At 40.6% G+C, this 15,939-nt stretch overlaps 2 protein-coding genes across 14 annotated transcripts in view; one reads left to right on the top strand and one right to left on the bottom strand.

Annotated features, from left to right (window-relative positions):
- Positions 1-5,778: 5,778 nt before the first annotated feature.
- LOC119287794 (disease resistance protein PIK6-NP-like) lies at positions 5,779-11,617 on the top strand. Of its 3 annotated transcripts, none has more exons than XM_037567406.1 (4): positions 5,779-6,067; positions 6,157-6,252; positions 6,380-7,289; positions 8,713-11,617. In XM_037567406.1, the coding sequence occupies exons 3-4, from the start codon at positions 6,466-6,468 to the stop codon at positions 10,676-10,678; spliced, it is 2,790 nt and encodes a 929-aa protein (XP_037423303.1). In that variant the 5' UTR covers positions 5,779-6,067; positions 6,157-6,252; positions 6,380-6,465; the 3' UTR covers positions 10,679-11,617. The 3 variants fall into 3 exon arrangements, with proteins under 3 accessions (XP_037423303.1, XP_037423305.1, XP_037423304.1); XM_037567408.1 differs by having other exon boundaries at positions 6,375-7,289; XM_037567407.1 differs by having other exon boundaries at positions 6,152-6,252.
- Positions 11,618-12,078: 461 nt separating this feature from the next.
- Positions 12,079-15,939, bottom strand: part of LOC119287795 — a 5,013-nt gene continuing 1,152 nt past the window's right edge. The window contains exons 1-8 of one of the 11 annotated variants that reach the window (XR_005140955.1): positions 15,744-15,931; positions 15,225-15,626; positions 14,443-14,555; positions 13,910-13,990; positions 13,753-13,807; positions 13,541-13,670; positions 13,324-13,443; positions 12,079-13,209 (exon numbers count right to left, since the gene is read on the bottom strand). Coding sequence is in view for 1 of the 11 variants with exons in the window: in XM_037567409.1 (XP_037423306.1) it covers positions 12,918-13,209; positions 13,324-13,443; positions 13,541-13,581; positions 14,443-14,517 (528 nt within the window). In the remaining 10 variants the exon portion in view is untranslated. Of the gene's footprint in view, positions 13,210-13,323; positions 13,444-13,530; positions 13,991-14,442; positions 14,556-15,224; positions 15,932-15,939 lie in introns of those variants that run through there. The other 10 variants (XR_005140956.1, XR_005140958.1, XR_005140952.1 and 7 more) reach the window with 10 other exon arrangements.

The following is a 15,939-nucleotide window of genomic DNA, read 5'->3' as shown; positions in this document are numbered from 1 at the left end:
GATCTGCGGCGCTTCATCGCCGGCCGACGGATTTGGCTTTTTTCCGGCCGCCGGTTGCTGCCCCAGGCGATGGAGTGGTCGGGGAGCCTCTCCCGCAGCCCAGGCAAGGGCGCATCGCCGCATGCAGGCACGGGTTCGTCCGCCCGCCGCCGCCGAAGGTTTGCGGGCAGCATAAGCCGACCCGTAAAAAAGTATATTCCGCGAATATGCTTTTTTACGGGTCCATTATGCGGGGTCTGCATCTGTGCCAGCCCGCGCCGGCCCCCAAAAGTTGTTTTGCGCGAACTGTAAATGAGTTATGCGGGTCAGCGGGATGCAGGGTCTGCTAGAGTTGCTCTAAGTGTGTGTTAGGGTGAAAAAATTCATCTTAAAAGTTGCAACCGAGTGAATAATCAAGTTGCCACAATATTGGTACTCCTTTTGATGTCGATACAACTACAACTTTTGACATGCTTACAATGGCACGTTCATTATCGTGGAATTACAACTTTATGGTACATACAAAAGAGGTTTTGTCAAAATAAACCTCAACTATACGAAGACAACGATGGAAACGGATCGTAAATTGAATAGACGCTTCAGTGCATAGTACATTTTAACCCGGTAGACATTGTTGTGAGAGGATCTCGCGTCGAGAGACTAATGAACGCAAACATTTCCTCCATATGCTTTCTGAAGCTAAAATTCATCGACCATGCTCTCCCTTCCTTAACTTTTTTTCTTCTTAGCGGCAACAAAGAAAGCACATCCATAAATTATGTTCGTCTCCACTCACGATTTTCCTTCAATAGCTTTGCAATTTTCCTAGAAAAGATTTGCTGATGGCAGTAAATATTCTTGGGCATGGTTTCAGTGATCGAGCACACCACTTATTATCCACTTGGCCACGTAGTAGATCCATGTATAGTCATCACTTCAACTGTCGAGGTGTGGACTACACAAGACTGTGCATATAGCTATTGGAGACGGTCTCGCTTGGATTTTGTTCAACCGGTTTGGTTAACTATGTATCCAGCCCAGTAATATAGTAGTATATTGCTATACCTCGGCTTGGTGGATTAAAAAAAGTAAACATCCTCCCCGCCTATAGATTAGAGAAGAAATAGTGATCCAGGTTCCTCCCCTACCATCATCCTCCTCCGTCGATAGATAGCTGACCTCTTCCTCCTCCGGTGAGGGTGTGTAGCAAGGCTCCAATCTACAGGTGGGAGCCATAGTTCCCCTCTCTTGGGACATTATGTAGGTTGCCCATCGGCGGTAGCGAGATGAGGGTGTCATCATCGGTGTGGAATTAGGTCTCCGCACTTCACCCACATTCCAATGATGCTTTTTCGTATGGAATATGGTGTATCCTTATATCTGGTTTCGTCGGTTCTAGCATTTTCTTCTACAGGTTTGTGGCGGTCGCACAAATCTTGTGGAGCGGACAACGTGTGGATCTACATCTTGGTCCTCCGGCTCAAGTTTCGAGCGATGACGGTTGGCCAGACTCGGTCTCATCGGTGAGCGTGTCAGGTTTGTGTTCTCCGCCTCCTTTTGGCTGGAAATAGGGCATTCTACACACCTTCTCCATTTTCTTCACCAGGGCGGCGATTAGTTGTGCATATCATGGTCACATGCGTCTCCTAGTCTGCATCGACGACTTCATGGCGGCTGCTTTTACTGGCCAACCTGATAGGGTGAGTAACCTTGACCTTTACTGGCCATCGTATTGGAAGTATGTATGTGAATCTGTCCTGCTGACCATAATGGTGTACTAGTGTGTAGTGTCTGCTCCAATAGTCGAAACCATGATGCTAAGTGGAAACATGGAACTACTAAGTTCAGGGCATGGTTAATCTAGTTGTGATAGTCTTGGTGTGCGAGCATCAGGACCAAATTAGAATCATTAGGCTTATCTTTGTTCTAAGAGGTTTAACTAAATATATGTGGCACCTGTGATTCTTTCATCATTTGCTACAGAAACTAAATCTGAACCAGCATAGCATGGTCACATGCTGGTCATTTTGTTTTACTATTCTAAAATTGTTTAATCTAAATTCTGTCAGGTGTAAGTTAGTTTATGTTAAGCACGTGTAACTGGGATACCTAAACAAAAGGTGAAATGCTCAACTTCAACACAGCCTAGTGTGATGATTTCTTGGAACCTAGCTCTTTTGCTGGAACATGAATGTCTGCTACAGGGGTGTAGTTACTACTCCCTTCGTCCCAAAATAAATGTCTCAAGCTTAGTACAATTTTGTACTAGAGTTAGTACAAAGTTGAGACACTTATTTTGGGACGGAGGGAGTATTTATTTCCAAATGGTCGAATGATTCCCTCTTTCTAATATGATGAGAGAAAAATAGGCTAGTTAATTTTAGCCTACATGCATGCATGTACATAGCAAGCATTCTATCAATTTCGTGCTTTCAGGACAAGTGCTCAAATGTACTGTTGCAGAATAGAGATGATCATGTGTATCATGAACAGTAAAGCATGGATGAAACACACAATCAACTCAAGGAACACTCTAACAAGTTGGTTTTCCTGATTGCTAGTTCCTCCACCTGAACTTAAACCTAGGCCAATATGGTACATATGTTTCTCTGAAAATAATTCTCAAGTTGAATCAAATATGTGCGCCTGGAAGTACGGTTGTTCTTCTCTCAAAATATTGGTCCGGTGAACCTGGGTCAAAAAAAGGAGTGATAAATAATAATAAAAAATTTGCAACGACTAAGAAGAAAAACACTTATCATGAAACGGCTCATATAAATTTAAGAGCCCCCAAGTGACTTGGGTAAAAGAATGATTGCATGTACCGAAGTACTTATATCATATCTATGTTCAACCAAACTTTAAACGCGTCTTAACCGACCGTCAATTGATTCAAAGGCCACGGTTCTATTTTCTTCTTCTTCAAAGCATCAAAGAGACATTCCTCAAATTCTATTCAATGGACAAAGCCCACCAACCATTTGCTTCCCTCAAAGGCCTCCAACAAACCACGTGGTGGTCCTTCTTCCAACTCCCTCCCAAAATAATTTAGCCCTCAAAGGATCCACATTCTCGAAACAGGCTCCCGCCCACTTTTACATATAAAGCACCGAACCAAATGGTACACGGCCAAACGATACAAAATGGTGATGTAGCTCTCTTACAAAGCAGATCTTAGGATACTCGGACCACGTAGAATGCAGGCGACTACGCTAATGACAGAGAACCCATGACAATCTAAGTACAACGCGACGCTACAACCTAAGACACCTAAGCTCCTCGATGACGCCCTCAAGAGAGAACACATTGCAAAGCATCGTCGCTGCCTAGCCACATTGGACTAGGATCTTCACCCGAAACTTTGGCGCAGACAGAAGATCCACGACCACGTCTTCAAGAAGATAGCGGCGCCAGTGAGCGTTGTCGTCACCGGCGCAAACACACAAACCTTTAGCTCGGCACCTCACGTGTGTCACCACGAGGTCACTAGAGCAAGCACGATGTGCTCAGACCCCCAGATCCAGATCTTGGTGACGCAAAACAGAGGACGTGCACGAGCCACCAATTGCTACCCCTCTCATTGCCCACACGACCAGAGAAAAGAGAAAAACAAAAAAAATGAAGGAAAAAGGAAAACCAGTTGTGGAACCTTCTAGAAGGTTCCCAAAACCCGTAAAAACCGGCTGGGGATCCTCTAGCTGGAACCTGAAACATGTACGTACCCTATAGATGGGCCGGCCCAAATCGCTTGCTTGGTCATCCCACCTGTGCGATTCACCGACTGTTTGACGCAGAACGCGTGAAATAAGGTTTTCCCTACACCTGTACCCACTGGCGGAGTGTTGAAGAGCTCTTCGCTGGCGCCTTATGCGCCAGTTGAGGAAACCAGTGCCCGCGCGCCTAGCTATGTGGTCCGGCACAAGAACGAGCCGACGAGTTCACGCATGATACGCGCTTCCCGAGCTTTCTCTGCTCGATCGTTTCATGGTTGACTTTCGAACAAAAAAAATCCAAAATTTCAGAAAATAGAATTCCAAAATGGAATGCTCATGGATTCTAAAAAGTTCACGGATTTAAAAAAAATCATCAAACTTTAAAAAAATTCCATGAATTTCCAAAAAGTTCACCGATTTTAAAAAGTTCATGAATTATAAAAAAAGTTCATACTTTTTTAAAAAGTTTATAATATTTTGAAAAAGTTCATTGAATTTGAAAACAGTACATCAATTTGAATAAAGTTCAGAGATTTTGCAAAAACAATCATGACTTTGAAAACAATTCATCGATTTTGAAAAAAGTTCATCCACTTTCAAGAAAAAGTTCATAAATCAGAAAAAAGTTCATCTACTTTCAGTAAAAATGTTCACAGACTTCTTTCGGAAATGTTTTTCACGAATTTGAAAAAGAAAGAAAAACTGAACAGAGAAAAAAAAAGGAAGAAAGAAGAGGACGAAGAAAAAGCAAAACAACCCTCCATGTGAACACAGGAGGTTAGTTGGTTGCGTGGTTATGGCGTACTAATGTGTATTTTCAAACGGGCGCCTGCAACACACCTAGCTGGGCCGGGCCATTTCTATGTTTTCTTTGTCCTGTTTCTAGTCACGTAAAAAAAGGTGTTGTAACCAGGGTTCGGAACTTGTGACTCTATTGTTGCGACGGCTACGACCTAACCACCACGCCATCGCCCCGCATTTGCAGTGGTACCTCGCTTTTGTCTTTTATATGTTCTCCAGTTCTATTTTTTCTTATCATTTTTTGTAATGTGTGGTTTTTATAAATTTGTGTACCTTTTTTTCTAAATTGATGCACTTTTTGAAATTTAGATGATTTCTTTCCAAATTTGATGAACAATTCCCAAATATGATGGACTTTTTTTCAAAATCATGACCTTTTTTCATAGTCGATGAATTTTTTCAAATTTGTGAACTTTTTCAATAATTGATGAACTTTTTTGAGAAAATTGCGAAAAAAAATTCAAACCCGATGATTTTCCTGTAATGGATGTACTTTTCTAAATTTATATGAACTTTTTTTCAAAATCGATGAATGTTTTCTCAAATGGATGAACCTTATTTCATAATCGACGAACTTTTTCCATGTTTTCAAATTTAAACAAAATTTGATGATCTTATTTCAAATTATATGAACTTTTTTCAAAATCCATGAATTCCTTTTCAATTTCGATGAACTATTTTCAGATTTGATAAACTTTTTCAAAATCCATGAATTCCTTTCATCAATTTTAAATTACAATGTAGAGCGATATATATGTTTTTTATCTCAAAAATTTCCAGCAATTCTAGGAAAGAAAATGTGAATGATTTTCCATAAAATATTTGAATCATGTTTGAAAATCTTGAATAAATTTTGAAATTGGAGCAAAATTTAAAAACCTGACAAATTTTGAAAACATGACTTTTTTTGACATTTCCAAACCATTACTGATTTTTGATTTACGATGAGTAGTGTTTCAAATATACATTGGACATTTTTTGATATACGTGGAACAGTTTGAAAATACAAATTGAACATTTTTGTGAGATACGCCGAATGATATTTAAATACAGGTGGAACAGATTATTAATATTTATTTATCATTTTTGTAATATATGTGGAACCATTTTTTAATACACGTTGAGCATTTTTGTGATATGGGTTGAACAATATTTAAATTTACGTTGTGGGGACAATTCCGGGCTGTGGTTATTTGTGGCCCAGGTTAGATGTTGGATGTAGGGAGGAGCCGAGCGCATCCCCGTTCCCCGTTCCCCGTTCCCCAGGTCGCCCGCCCATGTGAGTGACTGCTGCCACTTCCAGGTCTTCTTCCTGCTTCCTCCTCTCAACTGCTCCTCCCCGTCTCCACTCCACTAGTCCCCTGCTACTCCCCTAACCCCCTGAGCAACTGCTCGAGTCCCCTCCCAATCTAGTCCCCAAATCCAGATCTCCTTACTCAGATCCTTTCTCAAATCAAGCAGTCGCAAGTGAGTAAAAGTGGATCTGCAGGCTGTAGCTGCAAATTCGTGAGGGGTGGCGATTTAGTCTTCAAGTTGCAAGCTGGGAGCAACGATTCGAAAAGCTACTGTAACAGGTACGTATGCCACATGTGGATTTAAAATTTGCCATTCTAGCTTGACATGTAAATTGCAGACCACCTTTAATTCTTTACTAGTAGTTTAGATTGCGTTCACTGACACTGCGAAACAAGCGAGCTGGATCTAAGCTGCTGCTAGCGAAGAAAAAATCCAGGTTCCACCACCGGATCCCCGTCAATAGGTACGACCCCATCTGCTCCTGCCCTGCTTCCATCTCTCTCGTATGCTGCCGGCTGGGCCGGTTTGTAGCTTTTCCAGTGCAGTAATACTTGGGCTTACTCCGATTAATCCTTCTTTTCATAGCGTAGATTGACGACGCAAATTTAGCTGTTCGCTGTCAGTTCAGTGGACGACCTGACCTCCACGTAGAATTGACAGGGCGAGCACACAGCCCATGGAGGGTGCTCTGGTGAGTGTGGCGACGGGGACCCTGAAACCCGTCCTGGGGAAGCTGGCTTCTCTGATGGGCGACGAGTACAAGCGTCTCAAGGGGGTGCGCGGCGAGATCAAGTTTCTGACCAATGAGCTTACTGCCATGCATGCCTTTCTCCTGAAGATGTCAGAGGAGGAGGATCCTGATGTACAGGATAAAGTTTGGATGAATGAGGTGCGCGAGCTGTCCTACGGCATGGAGGACTCCATCGATGACTTCATGAAACATGTAGATGACAATGACACAAAGCCAAGCAGCTTCATGGAGAAGATCAAGAACTTGTTGGGGAAGATGAAGACTCGCCATCGGATTGCAAACGAGATCCTAGATTTGAAGAAACGTATTATCGAGGTGGGTGAGAGGACTGCAAGGTACAAAACTCGTGATGCCTTCTCCAAAACCGTCAATGTGACCGTTGACCCTAGAGCTCTTGCTATCTTTGAGCATGCCTCAATGCTCGTTGGAATGGATGAACCGAAGGCAGAGCTAATCAAACTCTTGACTGAAGAGGATGGATGTGCATCGACACAACATCAACAAGTGAAGATGGTCTCTGTCGTTGGATCTGGAGGAATGGGCAAGACAACTCTTGCAAACCAAGTGTATCAAGAGCTCAAAGGCAAACTCAAGTGTCGGGCTTTCGTGTCAGTGTCACGAAATCCAGACATCATTAATATTCTAAGAACTATTCTTGGTGAAGTTACCGGGCAACTTTATACTGATACAGAAGGAGGGAGTGTACAACAACTCCTCGCCAATATCTCCAACTTCCTTGTAGACAACAGGTACTATCTCTACTCCTTTTTTTGCTTCTCGCCCTCAAATGTATACAATAAGTTATTTGGATGTGTCTCATGAAAATTATAAACGTAAAATAGTCATTAGAATTGTTTTCTTGATATAATTATATTTTAATTTTGAATATTCTGCAAGAAAAGGTAATGGTTAGATGTTTGTATTGTTGATGTTCAAACAACAAGTAAAATAGAATGGTGAGACCTTGTGATTATATCGACAACCAATCCTAAGAATCTTCCCTAATTGTATGATTTCCATGACATAGCCACTCAATTTTTAATCTCCTGATCTTTGGATTTGCATGCACGCACATGGATTCTTGGTTCGGGTCAGTGACACTACTATTTGATCATCATGTCCTGATCATGCATCTCCTGAACATATATACTAAAAAACACTGATATGGGGACACTGACATGATGATACATAATCTCCCATAAGCTGTCATTTGTATTATAATTTCCATGAGCCCCAGTTGAGTATTAATATGCCTTTTGTATTATATCCAAAACATGACCGCTCCATTTCAAGTCACCCTATGACACATACGAGTTTTCGATCGTCACGTCTTGATCCATCATCCATGCATCTTTTCAACATATATTCTCTCTGGTCTCTAGAAGTGGTTTTACATATAGATAGAGCCAACTTTCAAAACTCTGACTACCAATCTCTTTTAGAATATTTAGATTACAAACTTGAAATTCATTTGTGCATTAGTCCAAAAAATGCTTTCATAATATTTAAATTTCAAGTTCAGTTAATATATTAAAATATAGAGGGCAATGTTGTATTTTGGATAATGTGCCAATGCTAAAAATGTTGTCTTTTTTGAGAATAAAAAACTGTAATATAAATTAACTTTCCCATCTTAATCGTGTACACGCTTATATCGTTTTGAGGTTCCTAGAGTTCTCAAAATGTTATAAAACAAGCTCATGAATGCCGTGTGTTATAGAACATGTGAACCTACAAACTTTCTTTTAAAAATTCCTGCATTATGACCCCAAAATTTTCATTGTTTTTGTTTAAGATATAAATGGTCATATTTTTAGATAAAATTATGCAGGTTCACGTGATATGGCGTACACAATGTTTGTGATTTTTTTTATTAACTTCTAATTTTTTAGTGTAGCTAAAAACAAGATGAGAGCTTGCGCTCTTGAGAGTAAAAATGAGCAATATCGTGGTCTTTTATCTCTATGCTCTGTGTAATTAATGTACCAAATTAGCTTCTATTATTGTATCAGTCGAGTTAATAATTTATGTCATTTTAACACCCGTGTCAGCTTTCTCATTTGTCATTTGAATATTGTTAACGAGAAAACAAGTGCTCCTTTTCTTTTTCTTTTTCTTTTGGTGCTTGTGCTATATAAACGTCATGCTAATATCTCATAAATCCATGTGCAGCTACTTTATTGTTGTTGACGATATATGGAAGAAGGAAACATGGGATGTTATTAAGTACGCATTCCCCATGGCCAGTTGTGGCATAATAATCACCACTACTCGTGTGAAAGATGTCGCTAATTCATGTCAAGCATCATTCGGTGGCCATATTTATAATATAAGGCCTCTTGATATTGTTCATTCAAGACAGTTATTTCACGGAAGACTATTTAACTCCAAAGAAAATTGCCCTCCACACCTTAAAGAAGTTTCTGATCAAATCTTGAAAAAATGTGATGGGTTACCTTTGGCGATCATCGCTATATCTGGTTTGTTGGCTAACACGGAAAGAAGAGAGGGCCTATGGAACCAAGTGAAAGATTCAATTGGCTGTGCACTTGAAAGAAATTCTAGCATTGAAGGAATGATGAAGATATTGTCACTTAGTTATTTTGATCTGCCTCCACATCTGAAGACGTGTCTCTTATATGTGAGTATATTTCCGGAGGATTCTTTTATTGAGAAGAATGATATCATAAGTAGGTGGATAGGTGAAGAATTCATTCACAAAGAAGGCAGATATACATCACATGAGATAGGAGAAAGGTGTTTTAATGAGCTCCTTAATAGGGGTTTGATTCAACCGGGGAAGACAAATGAATATGGTGAGCTAGAGAGTTGCCAAGTTCATGACACAATTCTTGATTTCATCATATCCAAGTCCATAGAAGAGAACTTTGTTACTTTACTAGGTGTTCCCATTCTGACAATTGGGACACAAAGCAAAGTCGTTCGTCGACTCGTTCTACAAGGAGTTAATCAAGGAAATTCAACAATACAGCCAGCAGGTTTGGTGTTGTCCCATGTACGATCACTGAGTGTGTTTGGAGGTTTTGTGGAAATCCCTTCTCTGGAGGAATTCAAACATCTGCGTGTTCTCAACTTGAGCCATTACCAATCATTGGAAGAGCGTCATCTTGAAAATATAGTGAGGTTGCCCCAGCTAAGGTACCTGAACGTCAAAAATACAGAAATAAGGAAGCTCCCAAAACAAATCGGGCGTTTAAGTTGCCTAGAGTTGCTGGACCTAAGACACACTTGTGTAGAGGAATTACCAGCATCTGTTGTTAATCTCAAAAAATTGACCCATCTTCTTGTTGACTATGGTGTTAAATTTCCTGATGGAATTGAAGAGATGCAAGCATTGGAGACATTGAAAGAGGTCAGGTTCTCTAGGCAACCATTTGGCTTCCTGTCCGGCCTTGGCCAACTAAAGAATTTGAGGAATCTGGTTCTTTTCTTTGGTTTCGAAGAGTATTCTGACACTAAGGATACAAATATGGTTGAAGGGGAGTGCATCAAATCTATCATCTCTTCCCTGTGTAAACTAGGCACCCAGGACCTTCGCTCTCTAACTATTTGGGATTGGAGCAGCCTCTTACAAGGACCTTTGTGCCCACTTACCCTCGATAAACTTATTAACTTCTCTTTAGGCACCCCACAGGTTCCGAAATGGGTGAGCTCCCTCAGAAACCTCCAGGAGATACACCTTCTAGTGGATGAAGTCAAGCAGGATGATCTCTGCATCCTTGGGGCCTTACCCACTCTGCTCATTCTGCATCTGGAGGAAGAAACAATGTCAAACAAAAAATTCAGAATCAGTGGTGAAGTTGGGTTCCAATTCTTGAGGATTTTTATTTACGAGGCAAATCCTCACCTGGTAGATCTGATGTTTGCAGCAGGATCCATGCCCAAGCTAGAAAAACTCGTGCTTTCTTTCCGCATAGTAGCTGGCTCTCTGGACTTTGGAATCAAGAACCTCCCCTGCCTCAATACGGTCAAATGTAGTACAAATGCCGACGATGGCATTTTTAGAGCCATACAGACTGCCATGGAGAGAGCAGCCAGCACACACCCCAATCACCCTAGTTTACTCTTTTGGAAAGATGTCAGATTTTATTTGTCTGGAAGGCCCAGCTTTGATTAAACAAGCCTAAGAACCAGGAACGGGGGAGTTGCCTATCCTCATCCGGCCAGCCGATTATCATGTTTAAGAGTATTCAGCTCCATACTTCTCTCCTTTATGATATGCCAGCACACTTTACTCTCTCTGTTGGATAATGTATTATCTATGACATGCATGTTTTTCATATTTTACATATGGCGACATGTGGAGTCCGTGTGATACAATATTGTTGAATTCATGCTTGAATAAAGCATTTTCATGTGGTTGTGATTCCCTGAGTATGAACAAAGCTTTCTACAGGAAGTTTATGGTAAAAGCTCAACTTGGAAAAATATGGACACGCCTTGCATGATTCAGCTGATGGAGTGTTGTCTTGTCTTAACAAAAGTTACTACTAGCTTATTAAGCTGTTGTTTCTCCTTGATTGGCTCCTTTTTTTTCCCATCACATTTATGCAGTAAAATGTTATGCTACTAGACGAAACTAGTAGAGTGCCCGTGCGTTGCCACGTGCTCTTAAAAAAGTTACAAGAGTTACATGTTAAATTGGTCTTACACCATGCTACGGGCTACAATGCATATAGATAAATTAAATAAATGATTAAGGTCATCTTCAAAATCGAAGCTCATTTCTCCCTCATATGTCCGGGCATTTTTGAGATCAAACAGGTGGATCAGTAGCTTCAACTTTTGTGCAAAGCATAATAAATATCTTTTTCGTCAGTAGCAATCAGTAGTTAAGGCTTCACGACAATTGATGAGCTCCCTCCCTCACTCTCTCCTTTACCAGTAAAAACGAATAGAAGCAGAAACAACACCGTTGAGTGAAGAATCCCATCTTGTCTCTCTCTTACTCTTTTTTTGCCAAACATCTCTCAGCCACTGGGATCTCTTTGTCATTCCCTGCTCTATGTATTTAAAAATAAGAATATCTGATATCTTCATCAGTAAATAAATAGTAGAAAAGCCGAGGGCCAAACCCAAATATTTTTTAATGAATATCTGCTGCCACTTCCAAAAGATAACACCAATTCTTAACTCCACCAGCATGCAGTAGAATTTTTACTATAGGATACTGGATACAAATGGCTTTGTAAAAGGTCTCATGCACTCTTCTTGATGTGTAAGTACATCAAACATGTTCGAACAAGCAGAAATTAATTTTCCAAAAAAAGTTGTACTTCAGTAAGCCTATAGAAATCCACACAGAAAACAAATAAGTTTACTTCAGTAGACAGGGATCGACGCACTTGGAGACATAACCACACAACAATATAGGATCTGCAGAAATAGAAAAACAACCACACACTCCCTCCGTCCTAAAATAAGTGGCTCGACCTTAGTACAACTTTGTACTAAATTTGGTACAAAGTTAAGAAACTTATTTTGGGACGGAGGGAGTATCAGGTACATACCTTGATGTAACCACAAACAACATCAATCTACATGTTAAAATAACACCATATGATACCCCCAAAAAAACCTGAGCAGATGATAATAACACCAGTTTCCCATCTAGCATCTCAATCTAAACCCAAGGATCATGCATCATTTGTAGAAAGGGAAGAACAACTCAAATGTAGAGAGATATTAAAAGTTTCCGTAATGCAACTGCTTGGAACCTCCGTGCGTGTGTGTGTGTGTTTGGACATGTGTGGAACCTTGGGGGATGCTTGATGTGGGCGGTTGCTTTATATAATATAAAGCGGGGCGAAAGCCTTTTTCGGTAATGCAACTGTTTTTCTAAAAGTAGAGAGATATCAGGTATTCTGTCCATATGTGCTCTAAAATATTTTGGAAGCCATCACCAACTATCTGTTCTGTGATAGCTTAGTACTGAAACAAGTGATTATATTCGAAGGAATAACTCACTACAAGCGCATGAAACAAGATCAACTGAGTTGCTGATTTTATTAAGTAGGAACAAAATGTAAATCATGCAAAAAGGACAGTGCAATGTAGTGCAGATGACGTCAAACGTCCAGGTGAGTACCTAAAGGCCTACTCTTACTGCTTGAATTAGAAAAACAATGGATTAGCAGTACTTGTTTAATTGTTTTAGTTTTCCAGATTTTGGAAAGCTACAAGAGTAGTTGCCTCTTTTTCGAGCAATTCAGTTCAGCTATTTGACAACCACATTTTCTCGACAATCCCAGCTTATTAGGTTGCTTTTCTCTAGCTCTATAGTGTATAGTATGGGACAAAATTTCACCATACACAACAAGGGGGCATTTTTGGTTATGAGGTTATCCCTCGGCTAGCTAGGGATAGCCACTTTTCAGGTGGCGGCCGTGCCATTGTTTGAGAGATGACCAATCATATGGGCAACCAAGGTATACTGAATATGCTCTCAAAACTTGGCTAAGCACATCCACAAAAATCTGGCGGATACAACCAGCCACCCCACTCCCGTTCCTTCGTAGACGTACCCGGTCCAACACCAGTAGCAGCTCATCATTGCTGCTGAGCTCGGCCTCCAACGCTTCCTCTAGCAGCCTCTGCACCCTCCCGACCTCGAGCAGTATATGAGACACTCTCCCAATATTAATATATCTGAATCAGTCCCCAACAGAGAATGCAATTTTCATCAGGTAATCTACAACGGCGATATAGTTTTCAGAAAATAGACATCAGACTGGCCAAATTATATTAAGAAATAAACTTGACCTTATGCTTGTATGCTTGGAAAGAGCCTCATCTTTTTGGTCATATGGCTCTAGTAAGGAAGAGTCGAACTTTCTATCCAGATGTCTCTCGCGTCCACCAACAGAGTCTGACAGAAAAATCCTGAACCACCACTACGTTAAACACTGAGGTGTTTGCATATGATTCCAAAAAAAAATATCCACACAATTGCTGAACTGAATGAGCAACCTGTCCGCACCTCGATTGCAGACTTGACAAGCTCATCCTTCTTGACCTTCTCTGTGAGGCCCAGAAACTGCATGGTCAGAGATGCATCATAAAAAGAGTACATATGATCCACTCGCTTATAAATTCTCCTCAACTGTATACTGCAAACAGAAAAAGGGAGGCATGTGAAGCTACAGGGCTTCGAACTACAATGATAAAATCCATGACTATTTAACCCGTAACCTCGTCAATGGATCGAGCAACAGCACGGTTTGGCAACAACCACGGGGGCGCATTTCTGGGAAATTCAAACTCAGGAGCAGAAAACAAAATCAAGAAATTCAACAACTTGCACAGTATCTCAAAGATTAAAGCAACAGTAACATCTGACACAAATAACCTCGCGGAAATAAAGGATCAGTCACCCCATGGTTGACTTGAACCTGAACTCCAGAAACAGCCAGAAGCACCCAGATACAAACTGAAATCACAAAAATGAACATAATTTTGACAGTTTGCAGAACTGTGCAAAAATGGTAGAACCGTGCCTAGATTCATTTATTAATTAGTTGCTTATAAGCATAAAAAGGAAGCCTATCTTCATGGCCTACATTATGAGCTAAACCATATCCAATAGAGGATTAGTGCACATGCGTGAAAATTCATTAGTGCACATGCGTGAAAATTCATTAGTGCACACGCGTGAAAATTCAGATTTGACGCCTGATATATGATCCATTAGTTTCAGATATCTACTAATCATATCAGCTCATCATCAAGAATCATTTAAGCACAAACACATCAGATCTTATTAAGTTAGAAGAGAAGAGGCAAACCAGCATCTAGTACCATGGTTGCACTGCAGCTCCAGCTAAAAATGCTCAATCAAACAAAGATGTAATTTCTGAATATCAATATACAAATAATTCTTACCCGTTGTTGGATGTTCTCCCTATTTTTCAAACCCTCTTCTATCTTTCCATTCGCTTCAACTTCTGAAATCTTCATGTTGCACAAGTAAAATGCAGATACACCTTCAATCCGATCTGATTGCCATAAGAAAAAAACTAAGTAAATAAGAAATGATAATCACATTCCAAACTTATTAACCACATGTGTCACATATGAAGAAATCATATAGGAAATGCATAGTGCATAAAGTGCATGTGTGCTACCACAGAATAGCTTGTTTCATGAATAACTACCCAAAAGAACTATTCAATTTTGTGGAATATTAGCATATTTTTCAGATAGCGTTTGAATAAAACTAAAAGAAAGAATATAACATAGAAGATGCAACTCAATATTTTCTGTGGTTAGAATTTAGAGCAAAAAAATATACCATTCAGTTGTTATGATGCAAAGGAAATATGAAATTATGAAAAAAGAGGAGCACTAAGGAGATAGTACAAGACGGTCTTCTTCACTAAAACAAACGGCTATAATTTCTTGTTTATTGCCATCTGAGGTTAAAACATATGTCATCTAAGAAAGAAAAACATCTAAGAAAAAACGCAAAAAATCTAAGAAAGAAAAAAAGGATACTAATTGCACATGAATCAACAGCCTTAGCTTCCACGATCTTGCTCAACAGCCCAAAATTACTAAATCCCATCAAAAACTACATGTTGAACTGTTCCAAAGCACCATTAATCAGAACATGTACAAAGAAACAAAGGAGTGATCAACAGCCAAAAATCGGCTAAATTACGAACCTGAGAATCAGGTCATGGGGTTCAAGGGGAAACTCCTTCGCGCCCTCCTAGCGGGAGTTGAGCACGACCGTGGACTCACCAGGGTCGTCGAAGCTGCAGAACCTGCTGCTGCTGCTGCTTGACACCATGCTGCTGTCCCTTGCAAAGTATTATTCTGAACACTCTGCGAAACGCCCGTCTGAATTTCCATGATGGCATGAAACTAAATGTAAGTAATATTGCTCTAGGAAATACAGGAGTACTCCAAGAGTGCTATGTTCATCTGATGGATTGTGCGTGTGCCAAGAGCCAGGCCAAGATGCACATTTAGTATGCATAGGACCCAGATTTGTCATAGGGTGACAAAGACTGCAAGCTGCATATATATATTACATTGTTCTGTCCGAAGATTGGAGTCAAGACCTGGATCAAAATTACATTGTCATATTTTTCTCTAACTGAAGGTAGATCAAGTACACTACTTGCTACCACAGAAAATTCAAAAGGGGGAATCAAGCAGAGGAGAGGGAGCCATGCAACCTTGATGGAGGATGAGGTCGGCCTCTCTGCGTGGCCTTGCGCAGCTAGAGCAGGTGATGGTCTCCTCATCCTCGCACAACTCTATCAAGGCCATCGGGGGAACTCGGTCCTGTCCGGACCAGATCTAATGAAAGCGGGAGGGTGCAGCCTTGGGGATCAGCCGGGAGTGGGGACGGGGTAAGGAGGGCACTGGTGG

This window comes from Triticum dicoccoides, chromosome 4A (genome assembly GCF_002162155.2).
Source record: "Triticum dicoccoides isolate Atlit2015 ecotype Zavitan chromosome 4A, WEW_v2.0, whole genome shotgun sequence".
In the NCBI taxonomy this organism is placed as follows: domain Eukaryota; kingdom Viridiplantae; phylum Streptophyta; class Magnoliopsida; order Poales; family Poaceae; genus Triticum; species Triticum dicoccoides.
The sequence above is the reverse complement of the archived record's forward strand: the minus strand, read 5'-3'. Positions and strand labels throughout refer to the sequence as shown.

Coding starts and splice junctions, on each gene's coding strand:
- LOC119287794 (XM_037567406.1), top strand. CDS start 6,466: ATGGAGGGTGCTCTGGTGAGTGTGGCGACGGGGACCCTGAAACCCGTC. Junction 7,290..8,712: donor AACTTCCTTGTAGACAACAG/GTACTATCTCTA, acceptor ATCCATGTGCAG/CTACTTTATTGTTGTTGACG.